General features: G+C 43.7%; 1 protein-coding gene across 1 annotated transcript in view; it reads left to right on the forward strand.

Annotated features, from left to right (window-relative positions):
• The window catches only part of SPECC1L (sperm antigen with calponin homology and coiled-coil domains 1 like), a 122,720-nt gene that overhangs the window by 91,585 nt on the left and 5,093 nt on the right, over positions 1-26,042 (forward strand). Inside the window, exon 14 of the mRNA XM_040619485.1 lies at positions 25,145-25,261. Coding sequence (XP_040475419.1) covers positions 25,145-25,261 — 117 coding nt within the window. The remainder of the gene's footprint in view (positions 1-25,144; positions 25,262-26,042) is intronic.

Here is a 26,042-nt window from a genome sequence, read left to right on the forward strand (position 1 = left end):
GGTTGAGTGTCTTGGTTTCATGACTCTTGGTTTCAGCTCAGGTCATGATCTCAGGGTCCTGGGATCAAGCCCTGTGTCAGGCTCCATGCTCAGTGCGGAGTCTGCTTGTCCTTCTCCTTCTCCCTCTGCTCCTCCCCCCCTCAAATAAATAAATAAAATCTTTAAAAAAAAATGACTCAAGAAGAAAGAAAATCTGAATAGATCTATAACAACAAAAGAGATTGAATTAATAATCAAAACACTTCTAATAAAGAAAAGCCTAGGACCAGATAGCTTCATTGGTGAATTCTACCAAATGCTTAGAAGAATTAACGCCAGCCTTTCTCAGACTATTCCAAAAATAAAAGAGAGACCACTTTCTGACTCATTCTGTAAGGCCAATATTACCCTGATAACCAAGCCAGAAAAAAAATGTCAAAAGAAAACTATGAGTCAATATTCCTTATGCAAAAATTCTCGACAAAATACTGGCAAACAATCCAGGAGTAAATAAAAAGAATCATACACCATGACCAAGTGGGATTTATCCCAGAAATACAAGATTAGTTCAATATATGATAATTGATCAGTATAATATACATCTCAATAGAATAAAGGGGGGGGAACCCCAAGATAATCTTGTCGGTAGGCACAGAAAGAATATTTGACAAAATTAAAAACCCATTTATGATTTAAAAAAATGATCAAATTAGGAATAGAAGGGAACTTTCTCAGTCTGTTGAAGGGCATCTGTGAAAAACCTGCAGTTGACAGCGTACTTCATGGTGAAAGACTTTGGAAGCTTTCCCTCAAGATCAGGAACAAGAAGGGATGTCCACCCTTACCACTTCTATTCAGTATTCTCCTGAAAGTTCTAGCTAGAGCAGTTGAGCAAGAGAAAGAAAAGTTATTGAAAAGGAATAAGTAAAATCATTTCTGTTTGCAGATGACGTGATTTATATCTGGAAAACCTTAAAGAGTTAACATGCAAACTGTTAGAGCTAATAAACATTCAGCTAAATTGCAGGGTGCAAGGTCAGTGTACTAAAATCACTTGCATTTCTTTCTTTCTTTTTTTTTTTTTTTAAAGAGAGAGCGACATGGGGGGCACAGAGAGAATCCTTTTTTATTTATTTATTTTTTTCAGATTTTATTTACTTGAGAGAGAGCAAGCAGGAGGAGGGGCAGAGGGAGAGGGAGAAGCAGACTCCCCGCTGAGCAGGGAGCCTGATGCGGGGCTAGATCCCAGGATCCTGGGACCATGACCCAAGCCAAAGGCAGATGCTCAACCAACTAAGCCACCTAGGCGTCCTGAGAAAGAGAGAATCCTAAGCGGGCTCTATGCCCAGCACAGAGTCCAATGCGGGGCTAGATCTCACAACCCTGAGATCATGACCTGAACTGAAATCATGATCTGAGCTGAAATCAAGAGTTGGACACTTAACTAACTGAGCCCAGGGCCCCCATCACTTGTATTTCTATATACTAGTAATAAAAGCTGCAAATGAAGTTAAGACAATACTTCTATTTACAGTAGCATCAAAAAGAATAAAGTACTTAAAAAAAAGAATAAAGTACTTAGAAATAAATTTAACCAAGTGGAGGACAAGGCTTGTACACTGAAAACTATAAAACATTGCTGAAAGAAATTAAAGAAAATCTAAATAAATGGCAAAACATACCAAGTTCATGGATTGGAAGGTTTGATGCATGCTACAACATGAATGAACTTTGAAAATAATATGCTAAGTGAAAGAAGCCAGACAGGAAGCTCCAGCATAAAACATTTCAATACTGCAGATCTAAAAGCAGGCATAAAACAGATACTCTCAGCTTTGATGAATGTCAAGAGGATCAATGCTGATGGCTACAAGTTTGATCTAAGACTGAAATCTCAAGCATGAATCAATATTGCACAACCACTTGATTTTTTTTCATTATGGTTTTTTTAATCGAAATATTCACATAAGATACAATTTACCCAAGATATACATTTTAGTGGCTTTTGGTAAATTCACGGAGTTTCGTAAAACTAACCACAGTCAGTTTTTTTTTTTTTTTAAGATTTTATTTATTTATTTGGGAGAGAAATAGAGCGTGAGCAGGGGGCAGAGGGAGAAAGAAGCAGGCTCCCAGCTGAGCAGGGAGCCGCATATGGGGCTGGATCCCAGGACCCTAGGATCAGGATCTGAGCCAAAGGCAGAGGCTTAACCGACTGAGCCACCCAGGTACCCCTTCAATTTTAGAATATTCTCATCAATCCAGAAAAATCCTGTAACCATTAGCAGTCAGTCCTTACTTGCTCTTTAGGCAAGCACTAATATGCTTTCTATTGCCATGTATTTGTCTATCCTGGACATTTCATATAAATGGAATTACACAGTATGGGGACCTTTGTGACTGGCTTCTTTCATTTAGAATCATGTTTTCAGGGTTCATCCATGTTGTAGCTTGTGTTGTCAGTACTTTATTCCTTTTTATGACCAAATAATATTCCATTGTTTGGCTATACCACATGTTTTCCATTCATCTGTTGATGGACATTTTGGTTGTTTTGGCTATTACATTTATGCTGCAGTGAACACTGTGTATAAGTTTTTGCATGGACATAAGTAATTTTCCTCATCCTCCTGTCCATCTTCTACTCTGCTGCCAGACTGGTTTGAAATTGTGATCTGGAAGCTACTTCCTCTTTGCCGTGCTAACCTCAGTATGGAGAACAAGACCCCTTGTGATCAATCTGGTCCTTGATAGCCTTTTTGACTCTTCATTCTGGTGAACTCCCCAGTCTCACCTTGGTCCCAAATGCCTCCCCATCCTCTCACTCCACTCCTTCCATCTGGGGACTGTCTGCTCCTTCAGTTTAGAAAACAGCAACCTTGCAAAATAGTTTGTGCCCCTGCTTCAGCCCTGCAGGAGTTTATCCTTTACACGTTCCACTCCCTCCTCACAGAAACGAGGGAGCCAAGTTCTTCCTTGACTTCAGGACAGTGTTTGCTGTATTTCAGGGCATATTCTTTGGGGGTCTTTGCATCTCTAGTTCATTTTCCATGTGTTCCCAAACTCCACAGGGTGTATCACAGGGGTACTGAAGTTGTCAGTTTGCATGTCTGTTTTCCTTTTTAGACTTGTGAGCTCGTTTTTGCTGTTCTAGTGTCTGGCGTAAGGCTCGGCACATGTGAAAGCTGACTGTCTGAGCTATGTATTGAATGTAATGGAATACATTAGAGGTCCATTTTTAGAACTGGGGTTCTCAACCCTGTGTGTGAAAAAAAACTGTGAAGATTGTGGGGAAAATGCAGATTCCTGAGAACCATACCTAAAGATTTGTGATTCTAGAGGTATAAAGTGAGACCCTGGGATCTGCATTTGTACAGGTACTGATGCCTAGATCACACTGAGAATCACACATAGAGTAGTAATTAAGGCCGTGGACTTGAGTGTCAGCTCTCCCCTACTGTGTGACCTCATGCAAATTACTTAGCTTCTTTGAGCCTTACTTTTCTCTTCCGTAAAATGGAGGAGTAACTGAGGCAGCCATGCACATTTTCTAGCATGTCTTATGTATTTAATAGATTTTTAAATTATTATTTTCTTTGATGGCATTGGGTGTTGTCTGGTAACATAAACTCTACATTTTCTTAGACTGCTATGTCAGTTGAGTAATTTTAGGTAATTATAGATTACCTCCCCTTGGTTATAGAACTTTGCCATGTATCAGGTTGATTAAAAAGTTAAATAATCAAGTTGATAGCTATGATTCAAGCATTAAATCAGTGATTTAACAATAGTCTCTTGGTTCCTTCCCACCCAGATTCTCTGGCTCTGTGATTTTAAGGGACATTGTATTGGGTAAAGAAAAAATACACACAATTCTGGGGGGAGCGAGGGGGAGAAGAGAAGCTAATCCGGGGATGCTTTGAGGAAAGCCTCAGGGGGGCCTCGAGGTCTGTGGAGTTTTCCAAACTCCATGTGGTGCCTAGGCATTTGCAGTGTGGGAAACGGTCACGCCCTATTGGCATCTGTCCATGTTTGTACCCACGAGGAAACCCTTGAGGTTTAGGTGAACGTGGGATTTGTCGTGCAGCTGGTTCCATATGGTTCCCCCATTAAGACTTTTAGAAATGGGCATACCAAAAGATTTCCTCTTATCTTTCTGCTGTGTTGAGTAGACATTACACAGACACCCTGCCCATAGTGCTGCTGGTATAAAGAAACATTTATTAAGAGGTACTCCAACTGTTAAAAAAACAAAAACATACAAATCAATTCAAAAACTTAAAAACTTCAATTAATAATTTTAAGGTTTTTTTTCATTTAGTGGGTGCTTACAGTACAAGAGGAAATATGCAAAGCATAATAGTTAACATACAAGAAGAAAAACCTTTCTGGATACTAGACAGTCTTATGCTACAAACTTAATTTCCCCTTTCTTTACTTCCTATGGACACCTCGATAATGGTGTATATGTATGGCTTTTTTGTTTGGCTCGCTTTTGTTTCCTTCAAGACAGATCTCTATTCTTGCTGTTTAAAAGTAGATAGGATGCTGGTTCCTTTATTTCAAAGTCTGTGAGTTAAAATTGGACCGTCTGAAATGCATAATCTTTTTGTAAATGGAAAGATGTATCTGATAGAGCTCTTAATTTGTCAAGAGCCATATAAGAACTGCCGGAACCCTTTCCTTCTCTGTCTGTAAATATGGATGGGCATACCCATCCTTTGGAGCCAGCAGTTTGGGACCAATTTTTTTTGGTGTCTGACTACTTGTAGTCTGCAGGAAAGGGCAGGTTGTGACACTTGACTAGCTCATGAGACCAGGAGCTGTTACGTGACACTCAGCACATACTGCTCTCTCGGGCCCCAGATGTAGCATTAATGCTTGGACCATGCATGCTTTATGTCGTAGGAGCTGTCTCATCAACGGAGATAGATTCCCTAATACCATATCATCTTCCTTTAACTCTCTTAAGAGTCATCCTAAAATAATTGTGCTAATCACTGTAACTTCATTAACTATCCATTACAAAACAAGCCCTTGTGAGTTTGCCTTTTATCTAACAAGTACATTTTCTCTTTTAAATTGTGTCCTGCTGCTTATTGTTTACTGAAGTTATAGAATACTAGAGTTATTACTGTTGAAAGGGGCTTGGCATTCTGATTTACTGTCAGGTTTACAAATGTGAGACTGAAAAGCCCCACAGGATAAATGATGGCCTCAAGGCTGTCTCATGAGTCCATGGCATCACATAAACAACCTTCACCACTGTTGCTTTAAGGATTAAATCTTCCTTGTTTTTTAAATTAGTGCCTCATTTTGTACCCATTATGTTTTTATTTATTTTTCTACAGTTACACTTTTAAATTTAATTTAAATATGCAAGTAACATTAATAATTCTTAAGTGCTTATAGGAAAAAGTGCTAATCCATTGTCCTATTTCATAACCTCTGTAATTTCTGCTTCCCAGAGGCAACTGCTTTCAGTTCTTCTGGCTGTTTGGGTAGGGATTGACAATATCAGATTGATAAGGTAACCAAGAAAATAATTTATACTTTCAGTATATTTTCTTCAATTCTGAAATTTGAATTTAGCAGCCTCTGGCTTACCGTTATTTTTTTGTTCTGGAAAAACCTAACTGAATATAGTCAAGGGACCTCTAAAGGTTAATTTAAGAGAGCTTTACTTTGGATGAAAAATCTTTGTTTTCTGATAAAATGCCAGATTAGTTAATCCAAAGGATAATGAAATCACTTAATCTAGTACAAAATTGTTTTAGTAAATGAAAAAAAAAAGCTTTTAGAACTGCCTGAGGTAATTTAATCTCAAACACTAAGAATGCACAGTTTTATTGAGGGATTTGCTCATTAATGCTTGGGCTAGAGAAGATTGTACATGTCTTAGTGGCGATCATTGGAGGCAGAAGAACTGACAGACTTGAATAATTTGGAAGTAATGTTTTATGTGCTGTGCTTTATTTGCTTTCTAGCAGTTTTTCCTGATACAAAAATTAACTTGTCAAATACATATGAAGGTGTGCGCCAGATAGCGCTCTGGGTGTTAAAGTGGAATAGGGAAATGAAAAGACAGTTTCTCTTCTCAGGAAGATTATGGACTAGTCTGTAAGAATACATCAGTAATTAAAACTAAATATGAACTTCTTCTGTTTAGGTAGAATATCAGGCCAGACTCTACTGAGAATTTTGTTTAAAATAATAGTGTGTGTGTGTGTGTGTGTGTGTGTGTGTGTGTATTTGAAGGCACTGGGGACTAACCTAGGCAGCTAGGATCAATGCGGCAGGAGCCAAAATTGCAGAAAGAAAACACATTGACTTGAGCCCCATACTTACCTCTGCTTTTTTAAACCCTTGAAGTATTGGCCAGCTCGGGGCATGAGGCAGAGAGCAAACAGAAAGCAGAGGTCCAGAGCTTGTTTCAGAATCTCTGAGTAGGGATGCTAAAATGCAAATTCAGAGCTACTAAGGCAGTCAATATTTGAGGGTCCTAAATCCCAGGGGAATACAATGCCAGAGTAGCGGACTCAACATTTGACTTAGCTTTTGCCCTCGAGGCTGTTTGTCAGGTCCTAAGTAAGGTGTACGGAGGCCCACTTAGGTTCCACAGAAGCTGCTGCCAGGAGGATAACTGCTTCAGCCCCATTTTATTGAAAAATCTCTCCCCATTGAATGGTGTTGGCACCCTTGTCAATTCATTTGACTACGCAGTTTACTTACTTATTTCCTTGACCTTTTAAAACCTTATGGTTTATCTCTGGTCTCTAAGACTTTACTCTCAGGGATCATTTCTATAGTTCTTTATTCTGCTCCATTGGTATATAGGTCTGCCTCTGCCAGTACTGCACAGTTGTCATTGCTGGAGCTATGCAGTAAGTTTGAAATCAGGAATTGTGAGTCTTCCAGCTTTGTTCTTATCTTTTCAAGACTGTTTTGACTCTTCAGGGACCCTCAAGATTCTATATGGCTTTTAGGAGGGTTTTGCTATTCCTCCAAAAAAAAATTGTCATTGGGACATCGGTAGGAATTGCATTGAATCTGTAGATCACTTTGGGTAATAATATATCATAATAGCATTGTCTTCCAGCCCGCGAACATGGGATGTCTTTACTTTCTTTCAGGAGTGTTTTGTGGGTTTTATCGTACAAGTCTTCCATCTCCTGGATTAAGTTGGTTCCTAATTGTTTTATTCTTTCTGGTGCTGTTGTAAATGGAATTATTTTGTCATTTCCTTTTTAGGTTGTTCATTGTTAGTGTATAGAAATGCAGCTGATTTTTGTGTGTTGACCTCGATCCTGCTACTTTGCTTAATTCATTAGATCTAACGGTTTTTGTGTATGGAATGTTTAGGGTTTTCTACATAGAAGATCATAACATCTACAGACAGATATAGATGTTATGGTATGGCATCTTCTTGCCTTTTATTTCTCTTTCTTCCCTGATTGCCCTGGCTAGAACTTCTAGAACTATATTGGGTAGAGGTGGCCAAAGTAGACATCCTTGGCTTGTTCTTCCTCAGCTTAGAAAAGAGCTTTCAGTTTTTCACCATTCAGTGTGATGTTTGCTGTGGGTTTTTCATAGATAGCTTTTTATTGTGTGGAGGTAGTTTCCTTCTATTCCGTTTTTCAAGTATTTTTATCATGAAAGGTTGTTGAATTTTGTCAGATGCTTTTTATATATCAACTGAGATGATCATGTCGGTTTTTCCCCTTCATTCTGTTAATGTGGTTAGTATATCGCAGTAATCAATTTTGTATGCTGTGAACCATCCTTTCATTCCAGGAATAAGTCCTACTTGGTTATGGTATATAATCCTTTTAATGTGCTGCTGAATTTGGTTTGCTAGTATTTTGTTGAGGATTTTTGCATCAGTGTTCATAAATACTGGTCTGGAGCATTGTTCTGCGGTTAGTGTCTTTGTCTGGCTTTGGTATCAGGGTAATGGTGGCCTCATGGAATGAGATAGAAAGTGTTTCCTCCTCTTTTTGGAGAAATTTGAGAAGAATTGGGGTTAGTTCTTTAAATGTTGGGTAGAATTCATCGGTGAAGCCATCAGGTCAAGGGCTTTTCTTTAGTGAGAGTTTTTTTGGTTACTGATTGAATTATCTTACTAGTTAAACATCTATTCAGATTTTCTGTTTGTTGTAATTCAGTCTTGATAGGTTTTGTGTTTCTAGGAATTTCCCCATTTCTTCTAATAATCCAATTTGTTGGCAGACAGTTGTTTATAGTACTCTGTTATAATCCTTTTCCTTTCCATAGACTTGGTAGTAATATTCTCACTCAGTTTCATTTCTGATTTTAATAATTTGAGGCTTCTTCTCTCTTTTTGCCTGAGTCAGTCTAACTAAAGGTTTGTCAATTTTGCTGACTTTTTAATGAGTCAACTTTTGATTTCATTGATTTTTTTCAATTGTTTGTCTATTTTCTTTTGTTTACCTCTGCTCTGATCTTTATTATTTACTTTCTTCTGCTAGCTTTGGGTTTAGTTTGTTCTTATTTTTTTAGTTCCTTAAGTTTTAAAGTTAGTTTGTTGATTTGAGATCTTTCTTATTTTTTAATGTGTAAGAGTTTATTGCTATAAACTTCCCCTAAACTGCTTTCTCTGTGTCCTGGAGGTTTTGGTATGTTGGGTTTTACTTTTCCTTTTTCTCTAATTATTTTCTAATTTCCCTTGTGAATTCTTCTTTGATCCATTATTTGCTTAAGATAATTTATTTTGAGTGGTAAACCAACCTTGCATTCTTGGGACAAACTCTTCTTAGTTATGATGTATTATCCTTTTCATTAGCAAGGCAAATTCAACTTGCTAAAATTTTGTTTAGAATTTTTGCATCTATGTCTATGAGGAATATTGGTCCGCAGTTTCTTTGTTAATAATGTGTTTACCAGGATTTGGTGTTAGTAATGTGGACCATAGAATAAGTTGGTAAGAATTCTTTCTTCTTCAGTTCTCTGGAAAAGTTTATGTACAGTTGGTATTACTTTCTTCTTAAATATTTGGTAGAATTCCCCAGTGAAGTCATCTTGTCTGGTTGTCTTTGTAGGAACAGTTTTAACTACAAAATCCAGTTTCTTTAATAGAGACATAGGGCTATTCAGATTACCTGTTTCTTCTTGAGTGAGGTTTGGCTAGTTGTGTCTTTCAAGGCATCAGTTCATTTCATCTGAGTTGTAGAATTTATTGGCACAACACTGTTCATAATATTCTCATCTCAGAGGTATCTGTAGAACCTGAAATGTTGTCTCTGCTCTCACTCCTGATAACGCAACTTGTGTATTCTCTCTTTCTTCCGTATTAATCTAGTGGGAGGTTTATAAAATCTATCTTCTCAATGAACCAGTTTTTAATGTATTTTCTTAATTATTCTGTTTTTCTATTTCATTACTTTTTGCTCTGGTCTTTATTATTTCCTTTCTTCTGCTTACTAATTGGGTTTTATTTGCTCTTTTTCTTTAGTTTCTTAAGGTAGAGTTGTCATCATTTGAAGCTTTTCTTCTTTTCTGTTGTAGACACTTCTTGCTAGAAATTTTTCCCCTAAGTACTCATTTAGCGGCATCCCACAAATTTTGATTTTGATTCATTTTCACTCAGTTCAAAATACTTTTCTGTTTAGATTTCTTCTTTGATCCATGGATTATTTAGAAGTATTTCATTTAGTTTCCAAACACTTGCAGATTTTTCAGAGATCTTTCTGTAACGGATTTCTAACTAAATTTGATCATGGTCAGAGAATGTACTTTTCTATGACTCGGAACCTTTTAAATTTATTGAGACTCATTTTGTGGCATAGACTGTGGTGTATCGTTTAAGAAAATGCTAGCCCGCTGCTGTTGGAGAAAGGCTCTGTAAATGTTAATTAGATACCATTCATGGACTGTTGATCATATCTTCTGTATCTCTATTTTCTAGCTACCTATTCTGTCAATTTTTGAGCAAAGAATATTGCAATCTTTTGATTATAGTTGTAGAAGAAATCTACAAATCTAGTTCTCCTTCTAGTTTTAACAATGTATTCTAAAACTGTTACTAGTACATAAATATGAAGGGTTATGTCCTCTTGAGAAATTTACCTCTGCCAGTATGAGACGACCTTCTTTATCTGTGAGAATATTCTGTGCTGTGAAATCCTTGTTTTATATTAATATAGCCACTCTGTCTTTCTCTTGATTATGTTTAGTGTGGTATATATATATATCTGTAGTGTGTGTACTTCTTGCAGGTAGCACATAGTCAAGTATTACTCTATTTTTAAAGGTATTTTTCTAATGATTATTCAATGATTATTCCAGAGATTACAATACACATCTTATCCCAGTTGATTAAGGTTTTTCTGACTTAATACGGTAAAATATAGCAACTTTTGCTCTAATGTAGGTCTTTTTCTTCCCTCTTCCTCTGTGCTGTTATTGTCATATGTATTGTATTTATTTGTTATAAACCCAGTAGTACAGTACTATAATTATTGCTTTATTCATTTTTTTTTTTAATAAAAGAGGAAAACCGATGAGAGCAATTTTGGCCCGAGGGCTACAGACTCCCACTGTTCTTACCTGAAATTTTTTGCCTTTGATTCATTTCCAGAGCCCTGAAATTATTATTTTTTGACAATTTCACCAGTTTTATATTTGTTTTTTAGAGAGAGGAATTATTGCCCTCTGCTCCACCACAGCTGGAAGTTTCCTCACATGCTTCCTTTTTGGATTTCTTTTCCCCCGACCCTCTTTCACTAAGCAACAACAACAAAGGAGCACTTAGCCATTCTTCTCCCAGAATCGTGTGTCCCCATGGACTAAAGAGTCAGTAGAATAAGAATTAATGGACAGATAAAAATAGCTCAGTCCCCCACAGTTTCTTTTGAAATACTAGACTGTCTGTAGACAAGTAGGGAAAAGGAAGTTCTCTTAATACATTTATGAAGTGTTCATACGATACTTGCTAGTGCCTACTTGGGTAGCCCAGGCACCTGGCATTTGCCACACTCCCCTTGGGCTACTGTGCATTTCCAGCATTCTGAAACTTGTGGGGTGAGTGAATTCTCTGTATAAAGTAGTTTTCCTTACCTGAAAAGCTCAGGTTTCTTGTGATTCCTCTTGTTCACTGCATGCTGAGACAGGGACTAGAGAAGCGTCCCCTGCATGCGTGACCCCCAGCCCCTGGTCTGTCCAGTGCTGTCCAAATGGTATTTCCATTGATAATCCCCTTCCTTTTCGGAGAGGTCTTTGGGGAGGTCTTCAGTCTCTCATGCCAGAAACATCATGGAGTGCCTCTTCCCCCCAGTCCTTCCTTCTCTGTCTTCCCCTTCCACTTTCCTAGCATCTTCTTTTCATGAGTCCAGTTAGGACTGAGGCAGTGGAGGGTGGAATGAGAGAGGTCAGGAAAGCTGGGAGTTCTGCCAATAGATAGAGTGCAGTTAAAATAATACATTCGGAATTCCTGATAGTCAACGCAAAGCTTAGATGGTTTCATTTCCTCTTCTATAACTGGAATCTTAGGTCACAGGAATGACTTCCCAGAGTTAAAAAATAAAAAAGGTGCAGGCCATAGATAAGGGTTTTGATCTGAATTGAATCTAGGTTGAAAGTCTAATTTTTTAAAAAAAATTTTACATTGTTAGTTTGGTTGCAAACTTAAGTTTCCATACAGAAAGATCATATTGTTTGTAAATATCACTGTGTTCCAGGGGTTAAAAATACTTGAACAAAGGGAAAGGGAATGGTAGGTTTGTAGTCCCACCCGGTCTTTATGTGGACTTCCATATACTCACCCACTCTCTGCATGCAGCCACTCATGCTGCCACAGCCTGGTCATTCTGTGCCCTCTTGTCTGGGAAGCTGGTGGCGACTCAGCATGAAGTTCACATGTCTACGGAGAGCTCTCATCTCAGGGCTCCTCATGGGCCTGTATTCTCTGCTGCACACAGTGGAGGTTAGGCAGATGGCCTCATGGTCACAGTGGAGTGAAAGAGTGGTTTCCTGTTTTCAGGGGATTCCTTTCAATGCCAAACATAGCAGCTGGGAAACAGAGTTCTCCCAGAATCACAATGTACTTCTGGGGTTCTGTTTAAACATAATTTGACAGGCACTGTTAACATCTATTTCCAGGAATGTCAAGCTGTAATTTTTTACAAGTAATTGCTTCATAGCATTACAGTACATCAGTTTGATCCATGCTCTCATGTGCGGTAGGTGGCACTACCCAATCAAGATTTCCCCTCAGCTGACACCGGTTCTTAAGTGCTGATGTTTACATTTCTCATTGTGAGCATCTTTCGGAGCTCCAGTCATTGCCCGTGAATGTGGGAAGATACCCAGGAACGGTGGGCTGCACACAGTGATAGCAGTCTCACGTGTACTTGTCGTGACCTCATCTTCAGAACGGGCCTGTGGAAGTGTGAGAGGTGAGAGGGACCTGGGGAGTTTGAAAACAGCGAGAGAGGCCTGTCATTCTCCTTAGTTCTTCCCGTCATTCTCTCCCCCACTTAATTCCCACCCATAGAGAAAACCTGCTGAATGTAGGAACATGGTTTGATTGCCCGTGCTCTTGGTAAGGTAATTGTCACGGGAGTTTGTTTGCAGGTAAATTTTGAGGTACTTAATCTGAATCAGTACCCACAATTCTACTCTCAGAAGTTGGAGAACATCAGATTTGAGATGACCCCTAGGAATCCTGCAGACGGGGTTTCACTTCTCAGGTGATGGAACTGCAAATCAGAGAAATGGCAGGCTTGCTCGAAATCGTACACCTGGGCCTCCAGAAACCCAGCCTGGGCTCTCGCCACCAACCATCCTGCCTCCCCAGCAGGTCCCAGGCTCTTCACTAAGCTTCCAGTAAATGGGTATTTTTATTATGAGTAATGCTGAGAAATAGAGGAGAAATCAGATAAATAACATTTTCAGGAGCTGCTTCATTATTTTGCTAAAAGCAGAATCATTAAATTATCCGGGTCAAATAATCTTTATAATATCAGATAGCACACACAGTCCTTTACTGCCTTACATCATGAGAAGAGAGAGAGAGTGTGTGTGTGTGTGTGTGTGTGTGTGTGTGTTTCATTCACTTTGGATGTGATGCCAGCATAACAATATGAAGTCGACAGAGGAGTTGAAATTTGACAGGTTAATTTTATTATATACATGATGCTCTGGCTTTTCACAAATGAGTTTAGCCTGGGGTCATTCAGGAAATTTAGGGTGACCTCTCTGTTTGTAGAAGCAGGTAATTTGTAAAGATGCTCTATTGCTGCCTCATGATATATAATTATGGAAAGGGTAATTAACTATTAGATACTGGAGGGAGGAGGAAAGACAAACTAGTTTCCTTTCCAAATGGGCTCCTTAGATCCAAGAGAAGGAGGCTGGCCTGGTTACCTACTGCTGCATAACAAACACCACCCCAGAAGTTAATGGCTTAAAATAATAATGACATTTATTTAGCTCATAAATCTGCATTTGGGTGGAGCTTGGTGGGGACCGCTCATCTCTACTCCATTCAGCTTCATCTGGGCTCCTGCCCTCATCATGTCTGGTGGCTGATGGTAGCGGAGATTTCCACTAGGCCGGGACCGGAAGCCTACATGCAGACTCTCCATGTGGCCTGGGCTTCCTCACGGTGTGTTGGCTGTGTTCCAGGGCAAATGTCCCGAGAGAGAGATAGACAATATCCCCTCATCTTTTATGACCTAATCTTAGGGGTCATGCAGTATCTCTCCTGCCACATTCTGTTTGTCGAGGCAGTCACAAAAGCCTGTCCAGTTGCAACGGGGAGGGAGCTAGAGTCCATCTGATGGACACAGCAAGGTTCGGGAGAGGATAGAGGGCCAGAAATATTGCCGTGACCTTTTTCAAAAAATCCAGTCTGCCACAGAGAGAGACTGTTATCTTTTATTTAAGGAGAGCAGCTAATAACATGACACTAACCTGCCAGAAACTTATAATGATATTTTTAAAAAATATTACCTCACAGGTGAAAGGGAACCTGCATGGAGTAGGGGCAGTCTGGCAAAGAAGTCTGCCTTATGAAAGCTAGATGCATTTGCCTGTACAGTTCTGTGTAGCAAATCACCCCCTGAGAGCTCAGGGACATGACTGTCCGCCTTCTCAGAGCCCACCGAGGGCGTGGGTTCCATCAGAGTCATTTGGCCTTGTCTAGTTCACTGCGGTTTAACCCGGAGCTACATTCCGTTACAGCACTCTGAAACACTGGGAAGAAGTACAAAGCTTAAAAATGGAGAGAACCTAGGTGGCACCTAAATGTGTTCGTGGCCCTGGGATCCCTTGTTTGAAAAAAAGCAGATGCATTGAGGTAGAATTGACATATAATAAACTGCACATACTTGAAGTTTACAGCTGATGACTTTTGACATACATATGTCTGTGAAACCATTCCTACACATGGCGAATATATCGACATCCACGGAAGATTCCTTAAGCCTCTTTGTGTCCTCTTCGTCCTGCCTTTTCCCACCGCCGCCATCAGGCAGCCGTGATCTCTGTCACTGCGTGGTGTTTGCATTTTTTATAATTTTGTCTAAATGGGACCATAGCGTGTGTAATTTGGGGAGGGTTCTGTCTTCTGTCACTTAGCGTAATGATTGTGAGATTTATTCATATTGTGTATATCAATAATTCATTTCCTTTTTTTTTTCCTGAAGAGCAAGTCCGTTTTATGGAAACATCACCATTTGTTTATCCATTCAGCTGTTGCTAGACATGGGGTTGTTTCCAGTTATTGCTTCTAAGTAAAGCTCCTGTGAACGTTCACGTGCAGGTGCTTGCCTAGACGTCTGAAAAGTGAATTGGCTGGATCGTGGGGTAGGTATAGGTGTCACTTTTTAAAACGCCAGGCTGTCTTCCAGAGTGCTGCGCCAGCAGTGCAGAGGGGTTCCCGTTCCTTTACATCCTCACCAAGACTGTGTGTGGTCGGCCTCCAGCCATTCTAATAACCGTGTGGTGTTGTCTCGTCGTGGTTTTAATTTTCCAGTCGCCTGGGAACTAATGGTGTTGAGCATCTTTCCGTGTGCTGATTTGCCATCCATGTATCTTCTTCAGTGAAGTGCCTGTGCACAACCAGAATGCTCATTAAATACAAGGAAGGACGGATATGATGCATCTAGAGCATGACCTTTGCCCTCAAGGAACTTTCAAAATCATTTCTGAAACATAATAATATTTCCAGGCCTTTTAAAATGCCTTTTCCTGGGTATAATTTAACCTTTTTAATGACTCAGATTTGTAATCATAAGCATTCATGACTGTACTGTGTAGAATCCAGTTTTGAGTGGCCTCTATACTTCCGCTGCATCATATCCCTCCTTGTGACCCTCCACCCTCTCTATCTGGCTGCATCCTAATGTGTTTTTTACCAAGAAACCACAGAAAGTGCCTGTGACCAACTCGCATGCAAAACAAAACCAGAAGAGCGTGGGGTCGGGAGTCAAGCACCTCGTACAGGACCCCAGCGGCACACAGGCCCCCTCCCCTCCCTTGTGACAGCGTTCCTGTTCTCCCACTGGTGGTATCTGGTTACGTTTGGTCCAGAGTAAAGTGTTTCACCATTCCCATTTACGACACTTAATGGGAAGGTAAGCAAACCGCTGAGCTTGGGTGTACAAGAGAGTGGGTGGTTGCACAGGTGCGATCCCTGTTTTTGGATGTTTTGCCATTTTTCCTCTGCCAGAATGGTACCTCGTAGGTGTAGAAACAAATACCCTAAAAGATTTAAAAGAACACTTTATCTCATGCCCTAAGCAATAAGACAAGTTCATCTTAAGGTGAGCACTCTCTTGAGCATCTCTTTCCTGAGATCATTTCCTTCCCAAGCTACTGAAAGACCACAGCCACTTCATATCCAGGCCGCCTTGTGCTTTGGTGTCCTGGGTCGGACCAGATATATTCCCTGTGATTTCAGAAATGGGAATGCCGCGACAGGGAAGACCAGTAGTCTTTCTAGGCTCATGTTCTGTCTGGGTATGTATCAGAGGGTGTTCTCAGGGGCAGGTGATTCTCCTCTGAAACATGAGTACCAGGAAGATAACGATGTGTCCAAATGGGCACCTTCCCTGCTAGGGGCTCGCCACTGGTCTAAATCTTTGCTCTGTGTAGGATTGATAGTGTCTTGTAGCCTCTGTGTGGTAGTATAAATTACGTTTTTCAAATTTAAGGTATTTGGATGAGTCTAGGTATGCTTTCTGTCTATCCTTCATGCTTTATAAGTACTGTCTTCTAGCGGCCCTCATTTTTGGAAGCTGAAGCATTTTTTTTTTTTTAAGACCTACCTCCATTCTGAAGCTTTCAGATCTTCTGGACCTTTATTCCTAAATTTCTCTACATTCTCTCACAGTTTTCTTAAATGAGCTCGTTACTCAGCAATTATTCAGCAAACCTTTGTGAAGTGCCCGAAGAGTGTGCTAGGTGTTGGGTCAGTGCTTAGCAAGAACACGCTGAGAGGGGGAAACAAAGTCATATAAGTGCTGTTCGTTGCAGTAGGCACAGGGAAGACATGTGACAGAAGTCCGTGTGACTGTCACAGAGCCATCAGACCTTCGTCTCTGGCCCAGACAGCAGGTATCCAGAAGTTCCAGAGTATGAACTAGGGGGGAGGGACTTGGAACCAGAATGGCTGTCTTCTGGTACTCCAGGGCCTCTCCTGGGGTAGGGACAGCAGTCTCCTGTCTCAGGCTTGTGTGTGGTCAGTACCATCTCGGGGGAGGTAGGAGAAGGGCAGGATATGCCGAGCTCCAGCCGAAGGAGCTGTTCCAGGTACCTCACAGACTCTTAGTAAATCCTCATAATTGAGTTATCTTTCCCATTTTGCATATGGGAGAATGGAGACTGCTCCGAGGTAAACTGCCCCCACAGTCTTCGAGCTAGTAGGGACTAGCCCCAACATTCAAAGCCCAGGTTCGCAGGACTCTAAAACCCATGATACCTCTGTCATGCCGTTCTGCTTTTCCAGAGGGTGGCTTTCACATCAGTAAGAAGAATTTCCTAAGACTTAAAATGGAAGCGTAGTCCGCCTTGCAAGGTAAAGAGCCTTTTCTCAGAGCCGGCATTTGAACGGGGCTCTGTGTGAGCATGGTTTCCTACGTTGGGCAGCCTTCAAGGCCCACACCACCCAGATTACCCTGCGTCCATCTGTTTCAGAGCCTGAGTGCAAAATTGGGGACGTTTGTCTTAAGGATAAAGGAGGCCATCCCAAGGATGTTTTGGAATGCCTAATTTTCTTGCCCCCAAACACGCAAATGCTCAGGGAAGCCGTTGGGGATGAGGGTGAGGAGACATGGCTACTGTCCCCCTCCTCCGCCAAGCCGTTCCCCAGAGCACGCACCACGGTAGATGTTGCTTGAGGATTACTGTGTCTCCTTTAGTTCAAATTGCATTTTAGTGAGTAATAACCCCTGCCAAAGCTAAACTAAATCTAGAAAAGGCAGGACTCATTCCTAAGCTGCTCATAAGACTACTCAACATGCCCAGGGCTCATGAATCAGCTATGACCTAGCCAGCAGCTCTTGCCTACCATCCCTTCCCGGTGGCAGTTTTCCTCAATTTTCAAAAAGCAGGCATCCTGGTTCCTGTGGAAAGTCTCCCTTTGGAGGGGTTTATGGGAAACGCAGGGACATTAATCCCGCCTCTTAGGGTGACATTTGCTAACTTATTCTGAATTGTTCCCCCAAAAGAGATTCATTGGACTGAAATAATTTATAGCACATTAAACCCAAACTGTTATTACACCTTAGATTTTGTTTTTGTGAGGTTTCCGGAGAGTTGGAGCTGTATCCTAGAGTGTGCTTGCTGCTTTGGGCAACATCATTGTGGTTAAACCTGGCTGCCTCGCCCAGAGAACAGGGCGGCTTCCCTCTCTTGACTTCGGAGCACGGTACTCAGAAAATGATACATCACGTTCCTTCTTAGTTACCGTAATTGCTCCGTTTATCCTGGAGGTGAAGGGAGCAGCTTGATACCCTGCCTCCTACGTTAACTACTTGTTTTTAAGAAAAAAATTTTTAAGTAGGGCCATAAAAATTCCTATAAAACCCACTCTTGAATCCTGACGTTTAAGCAATGTGACCGTGCCGTGAACACTCTAGGATAAGTTGACTGCTTATGAGATCTACTCAGCGCATAGGGTTTATTGAGTATCAGCTACTTCAGAACATCTGCCAGTTTTGTTTGTTTGTTTGTTTTTACTGTGGTAAAACAGACCTGAAATTTTACCATTCCAGCCATTTTTAAGTCCACAGTTCAGGGACATTAAAGTCCTTTTGCAGTATTATCCAACTATCACCACTGTCTGGTTCCAGAACTTTTCTTCACCCCAAAGGGAAACCCCCATACCCATTAGCAGTCACTCCGTACCCCCGGCCCCTGGCACCCACTAATCTACTTTCTGTCTCTGAATCTCATCAGTTTGGATACTGCACATAAATGGAGTCAGACAATATGTGGCCTGTGTGTCTGGCTTTCACCTAGCAGAATGTTTTAAGATTTATCCACATTGTAACGTATGTCCGTACTTTGTTCTTTTTTTTTTTTTTTTTTTTTTTTTTTAATGGACTCAAAAAGATTCCATTGTGTGGACGTACCACATCGTGTTTCTCTGTTTTCGTCATTGGTGGACATTTGTTGCTTGGTTGTTTCCACGTTTTGGCTATTGTGAGTAACGCTGCTATGAACATTCTTGTGCAGGGATTACTTTCAACACCGGTGTTCACTTCTTTGAGGTGTTGGCCTGGAGTGGAAGCGCTGGGTTGTCCGGCAGTTCTGTGTGACTGACTAAGGGACTGCCGCCGCGGCTGCAGAGTTTTGCATCCCCACCAGCGTGTACCGTTCTCATCTCTGTACGTCCTCGCCAGCACTTGGTACTCCGTTTTGTAAAATAATATGTATCCTATTGGATATGAAGTGGTAGCTCTTGGTGGTTTTGATTCGCATTTCCTACCGACTGATGGAGTTAGTATCTCCTTGTGTGCTGTTGGCCGTCTGTCTGTCATCTTTGGAAAAACCTCTATTTAGATCCTTTGCCCGTTTTGCATTTGGGCAGTTGGGTTGTTTGTCTTTCAGTTGGGTTGTTGACTTGTAGCTTGGTTTGTTTTTCATGGAAATGTTCGGATACCCATTAAGTAACGAGAGTGGTAAAGCGACCCCGCGCACACGTCCCCCGGGCACAAGTCATTGCACACGGTCCTCGCGCTCTCCACCCCCACCTGGAGGTTTCCAGAACAACTCCCAGCCCTTTAATGTCATCTCGCAATTAGTTTGAACTTCCCGATTAAAACATGGTTTTATAGTTGGTTTGCTAGAATTAAGATCCAGATAAGGTTCACACTTTGCATTTGGATAATATACTTCTTTTAAGTCCGTTTTAGTCTTAAATTTCCCCTCTTTCTCCCCTCTCTCAGTTTGTCTTCTTGAAGGAACTGGATTGTGTATCTTACAGAACTTCTACATTTTAGGTTTCTCTGACTGCATCCCTGTGGTGCTCTCCCTGGTATAAGCTAGAAGATAGAGCTAGGGGTTAGATCGAGGTTCCAGTTTGTGGCAGAAACACCTAAGTTGTGGGGTTGTGTCCGTCTCTTCAGGTAGAGCAGAGCAGGACTGGCTCTCTCTGAGGTGGCACTAGGCAGGCACTCATCAGCCTCGTTACCAAGAGATGCCATTCCATTTCTGTCAGTCACTGCTGCTCCACTGGAATTCCTCTTCACAGACAGACTCCTTTGTCAGCTGTTTCATTGCCTTGCTGTCCAGTTTGGTCAGGAAAGTTCCATCCGGTGCTTGATCCTCTCCCTTGATTTCCCAGCACTCTGATCATGAGTGGTTTCCAAGCTGGGCCGGGTGTCCTTCTGCAAGTATCATCACGAACTCCCGGATTTGACCTTTAAAATGGTCCCCATCCACTGCACTTCCACCTGCCGTCAATCTTTTTATCAGTGGTCCTGACTCAGGTCATCTGGGGACTTTTAAAGAAAATAATGTCTAGACAACTGGGTTAGCCTCTCTGGGGTAGAGCTGAGCATGTTGCCTTGAAAAGGCCTTGCAGGTGATTCTGATGCACAGCGAAGATTGAAGGTCTTGTTGGAACCCCCTCCCTGACAAGGGGCACAAGATGCAGGGCCCTGTCTTCAGGATGCCTGGCTCACCCTGGGCTGTCTGCCCTGGCTTCCTTCCTTACTCCCGCTTTACCATGTAGCCCCAACACCTGGACTTCATGATGAGCAAGCCTCATGGACATGTGCTGCCTGCCCTCGCGTCTCCTCCCCTCCGCTCCTCTTCCCTGACCTGGAGCAGAGCTTGGCAAAACTTCATAAAGGAGGATGTGCTAAAGTCCCCAGGGCAACACCCTTAGATCTGCAGCCACAGTGGGCCTACCATTTTACCCCGTGGCAGCCCTGAGCACCAAGCAGGTTTTTGCTGGTTAATTTCCAGGGTCTTCTGGGGCCTTCTGTGTTTAACACTACCAGCAGTGGTAAATACTGTCTCTTGATGTTTTTCTTTACTGTCTTTTAGACATCACACCCCCCTATCATACCGCACAGGAAAAGATACCCCCATCTGCCTCTCTCAGATTTCCTTCCAGACCTTGCCCTCTGGCCTGGGGCTGAGGCAGTTGGGTAGGGGTTTTGTTTGTAACTCACTTGTACCTCCTGAAGGCTGGACTGTGACCCCCAGCAGGTGGCATTCCCTGTATCTTCAGTCACGGGAAGGACCCTGCCTCTCTGCCTGTGTTTGGGCCTGTGACACCACTGTCAGCAGTTGAGACAGGCCGAAGGAAATCGGTGTGAGCAGAGAGATGAATCATGGTGTTTGGCTGCTTGCCCTATGCCCATAAAAGTGGCATTTCCTTAAATAGATCAGAACCTTAATAACTATTTAAAGAACATGTGGTATTTGGGGGTGTATTTTATGGCCCTTAATTAAACTTCAGACAAATTAAAACATTTTTAAGATGTTTTATGACATTTTTTAGTATTTTTCTGTGGAGATTTGTGTAATTTTTTCACTCTCTTACCCCACCCCTCAACTCTCAATGCATACAAGGGCACACCAAAGTGGGGCTACCTGAAGGCCGCAGGCGGAGGACGGCATCGTATCTTAGAGGAGCAGGTGAGGGCTTCTGGCCCAGCTCAGGAAGGAGTGAGTGGGAAACGGCCAGCTGGTCCTGTGGAGGGGTGTGAGGTGTTGGGCGATTTTACGAGCCTAGGTCTGAGTTTTTATGATAGTGAAAAGGACAGCAGATGGGCTTGTGAAGCAGGCCATGGCCATCTGCCCTGTCAGATCTCTTAGTGGACATTTCCTGGATTGGAGGACATGTGCCTGTAAGAGAAAATGCAACAGAGCACCTCATTTTAGTCTGTGTTGAATGCTTTCTTGAACTTTTGTTCTGACACATATCCCAACCCTCTCATTTTTGTCCGCCTAATCCAAACATAGACTTATCTGGAAGAGTAGAGAAGTCCTGAGTTGACCTGAAAACCAAACGCAAAATCTGAATTCATTAATTAGAAACTTGTATTATAATTACTAGTATATTCCATTGTCCCTATTTTTAAAAGAAAATTGTTCCCTTCTTAGAGAGCTTGGCGCCATTGCCTGTGAATAGTGAGCAATAGAACGTCCTTCCATTAATGTGCGTATTCCCCTCAAAACATCGTTTTTGAGCTTTAAGAATAGTTTATTTTAAAGGTGTTGGCTGGCCTGCTGAAGCAGCCGTCCATGTAGGGGTGAGGACCTGTGTGGTGGAAGACCCTCAACCCTGCCGCAGCCCCTGCGCTGATCTGCAAAATGTCAGTGGGCCCTTCTGCCCAGAGAGAAGTGCACTTAGGCTTTACAGTCAAGGGTTTTTCCTTATGTACCGAAAAATGCCACTTTTTAAAAAAAATAGCCCATTTCTAGACAACCTTTGTGAAATAAACATGTCAAAAAGCCTATCTGTGAATGCCATAAGACCATTACGGATCATTGAACTTTGCGATGAGGTGGCTTCTTTTTTTTTTTTTTTTATTTTTTTTTAAAGATTTTATTTATTTATTTGACAGAAACAGCCAGCGAGAGAGGGAACACAAGCAGGGGGAGTGGGAGAGGAAGAAGCAGGCTCATAGCGGAGGAGCCTGATGTGGGGCTCGATCCCAGAACGCCGGGATCACGCCCTGAGCCGAAGGCAGATGCTTAACCGCTGTGCCACCCAGGTGCCCCGATGAGGTGGCTTCTTAAACTGAAATTAATAGCCGTGGAATCAAGAGCTCCAGAGAGGAAGCCAGGGGACCTTTCCCGTCTTCCCATCTGAATTTTCTAGCACTCTTTTCAGCCTCAAAGGACTGGCTTTGTTGTTTATATAGACTTTTCTATGTTCAATCTGTATTATTTCCCAGTAGTTTGATTTTTCAGCCCTGTCATCAAGAACAGTGAAACAAGCGGTTGAGATGGGGAGCAGAGGGCGCAGGCCCAGCGCTGCTGTGGTGGCATGGGGTGGTGGCAGCCTTGCCTGGGTCCTGATTTCTCAGATTTTAGGCTCTTCTCCACTTCCCTTGAAGCCCTGGCCTCATTTTCCCCCAGGGCTGAGGAGGTGGAGGGCCAGGACATCAGAGCACTCAGAGGTCTCGCTTGGACTCGGTGCAGAGTGGGCTCGCTGTCCTCAGCGGATACAGTGTCCAGCCTGGCTGCCTCCAGCTGGCGGAGGCGGAGACACCTGCCAGCCGGCCTGGGCTTGGATTTTGTTTTGATTGGGAAGCTTGGTTTTCAGGTACTTCAAAGTTAACTCCCCCTACCCTGGAACTCAAGAAGCCATTGTTTCCTCATTGTTTAAATTTCTTCAGCATGTTTTGTAAATGAAGTCGCTGCTCTGCCTGGAGATTCCAGGCTTGAGTTTGGGTTTGTGTTGAGGAAGCTGGGGAAGGCTGGGGTTCCCGCAGCTGGGGAGCTGGGGCGCTGGGGCGCAGCCGTTTCCTCTGGTACAGGAGCCTTTGCCGGGCGGCGCGGGGAGGCCAGGCACGTAGGCGGCTCTGCCAGACGCCTGCCTTTCAGGGAGCTGGAGAGGGGGCTGCAGCGGCAGGAAGTGGAGATTTGTTTTCCTCCAGAAATGAATGTGGCCTCTGGGGGCAAGGGTTGGGAGTCCTCAGCAGCCACATGTTGCCGGCCTCGCACAGGGCTTGGACACATCAGTAAGAGGCTGCTTGCCCTGCTGTCATGCAATGATACGAGGTGCCCTCGGCTCTTTGATCAGAGCACCTGTCATGGGATCTGGTCGGGTTCCTAGGAGGAGCATGGATGGGCTTTGGATGGGCCTGAGTTTGACTAACTACACAGGTCAGCTCTGGAACTTGGGTCTCCTTGAGTCCCAGCCTCCTTATCTAAAACTGCTCCTGGGTGATGATGGAATTAAAATGACACCCTGTCCTCCCCGCTGCCAGCCCAGCACCTTGGACAGGTCACTTCCCTGCCCTGGGTCCAGTTTCCTCCCAGATGGCACTGACTCCCCTGGCTGGCTGCTTCCTGAGATTCAGATGGGATGAAAGAGGCCAGTTTGTTGTGGCAGCGATCAGCTGTAGCTGTCGGACACCGCTGGTTGCACGACGCCCTTGCAGGCGGCAGTAACTGTCGTTGTCCACTGGAACGGGGGCCTGTCAGGATTAGGACAGGAATGCTTGTTTGGGCTGTGTGTTTGTGGCCAGGAAGTGTGAGGACTGCGGCCCAGAGGCAGGGAGGACCTGCCAGGCCCCGGTGGCCGGGGAAGGGTTGGTGGGAGCACTCTTAGAGGCCAAGTCAGATGGCCCTGAAAGCTTACTGAGACCTTCCCTGTGACTCTTGGCGGGTTTGCATCCTTTTGTGCTTTAATCTGGTAATTTTTCTCACCACAGTTTATGAACAGTGCTTTCAGGCCAGATCGGTGAGACTGGCCACCCCTGATAATCAGGTTACCGAGGGGAAATGGCCTCCGGAATGATTGCCCACAGAGCTGCTGCCTTTTTGAAGGCTTATGCTTGAGTGGAAGCCCCCCCAGAGGGCAGCATTCTGGGTGTCTGCAGTCAGGGGCCAGACAAATCATTTCAGTGACAAGGCCGATGAACAGTTCAGTCCCACGCTTTTGTGGGGGACTGACCGAGAGCTGTGAGTCTGAATTAAGACTGTTTTCTTGGAAGGGTCACTTGCCCAGCCTGGTCCTATCCTCCCCACCTGCCGCTCGTCCATGAGCCCCAGGGCCCCTGCTTGGTGTGAGGACCTAACAGTTTGTAAACCCAGGGTGAGGGATGGCAGAGTTTGTAAAACCCTGTACACATATGCCTAGTATTCATATCGCTGTGAGCACTTGTCCCTGGGAGGAGTGAGAACCTGTGTCCAGGAGTGGGAGTTTGCCTTCGCTAATAAACTAGAGGCTTCTCAGTCCCCAGGGAGCTAACCCTTGATGCGGTTGAAATCTGCATGAAAGAAACAGTGGGGCCACAGACAAGAGGTGTTTGGAAGTGCTCTCTTTTACAGTCTGCGGCATTTACATAAAGTGTGTGAATTTCCAAAATTTCACTGTGGAGTTTCAACTTCCAAAGGATTCTTGCAAATAAGGGTAAAGCTTACATATTAGCCAAACTGTGTTATCATATAGTCAACTATTCTGAATATGTTACTTTTTTGGTTGCAAATAATTTACTATGACTGTAGAAAGAGGCACCTCTTCCAAGAAGGTTGAGGGGACCGTGGAGAAGCTCTGTGGGAAAGCGCACAGCCCCAGCGTGCATCGGCTCCCAATGTCTCCTAATGCAGAAAGGCAGCTGTTGACGTCCTCACAACACAGAGGTTTTGATGGACTGTAAATCTGTCCTGAGCCCTAATAGGGGAGGTCAGGCTGAATCATAACTTCTTAACATAGCACTTTTGCTCCCCAGGGCCCTGCAAGGCCGCAGAGCTGCCAGACCAGCTCCCTGTGCCCACAGTTCTTCACATGAGGGGGAGGTGGCTCAGATGTGTGCGGCCAAGGGGGCAGTGACCTGTAGGCACTGGGCAGGATGGGATGGGCACCTGCTGAAAAGGCCAGTCACTGACACCTACCGGTCTCCCCTGCCTGGGGTTTGGAGGCCATGTGGCATCTGAGGCCACCTTCCCCCTCCTCAGCATGCTCCTGAGATCACGAGGTGTGTTACTTACATGTTTTTTTCTTTTCCCACAGAATATTGACATTACAAACTTCAGCAGCAGCTGGAATGACGGGCTGGCCTTCTGTGCTCTCCTGCATACATACCTTCCGGCCCACATTCCGTATCAAGAGCTGAACAGCCAAGATAAGGTAGGCTGGCTGTGAAACAGCCGGGCTTCCGGAGTCCTTACCACACAGGAGAGGCAGAGCCTTCCAGCAGCAGGGCCCCTGCCATGGTGCTAGCTCACCACGGCCCTATCCCAGCTTGGCCCTATTCTGGGATTGAGTTATTTGTGCCGAGCCAGCCAGTCCCTGACCTACCTTGTGTGGGACGTTTGGCGGGTTCAGCATTCCCCAAGTTACCACATTCCTGGTGAGAGTGGTCAGCCTTCCTGGATGATGACGTTTAGGATCGAGGCCTGACCACGGAGAGCCGCTCAAGGCATGAGTGGTCTGGGCAGTGCTTCCCATGCCGCCAGTCTCCTGCCAGCCCCACGTTGTCCAGCAGTCCCACTCAGGGAGCTGCTCGGGGACAGGGTTGGGCACAGCCCCAGTCCAGATGGGCACTGGGAGAGGTCCCAGGCCTGAGCCCTCCTCTGGTGCCCTCCTGCCCTCAGATAACACTTGGAAGATTCTTCCTGGGGAGGAAGCTCACTTGACAGGTGTTTCTGATGAGCTTTTGGGGTCCAGGTCCGGGCGGCTGAGGACCGATGTGTCGAAAGTGGCCCTTTGGCGCAGTGAGGAAAGAACGAGCATGTGGAGACTGCTCCGCAGCTGGTCACAAGAGGAGCTGGTGGGCCCTGTGGAGGGGCAGTCAGGGTCAGTGGGGGCTCCAGGGGCTCCAGTGTAGGTTTGTTCTGGTACCAAATGGAGATGGCTCTCTGTCTTCCCCAGCGTCGTGAGTAGTGCAGGTCGCCTTCCTCCCGTCCTT

Source organism: Ursus maritimus, unplaced genomic scaffold (genome assembly GCF_017311325.1).
Source record: "Ursus maritimus isolate PB19 unplaced genomic scaffold, ASM1731132v1 scaffold_33, whole genome shotgun sequence".
NCBI lineage: Eukaryota > Metazoa > Chordata > Mammalia > Carnivora > Ursidae > Ursus > Ursus maritimus.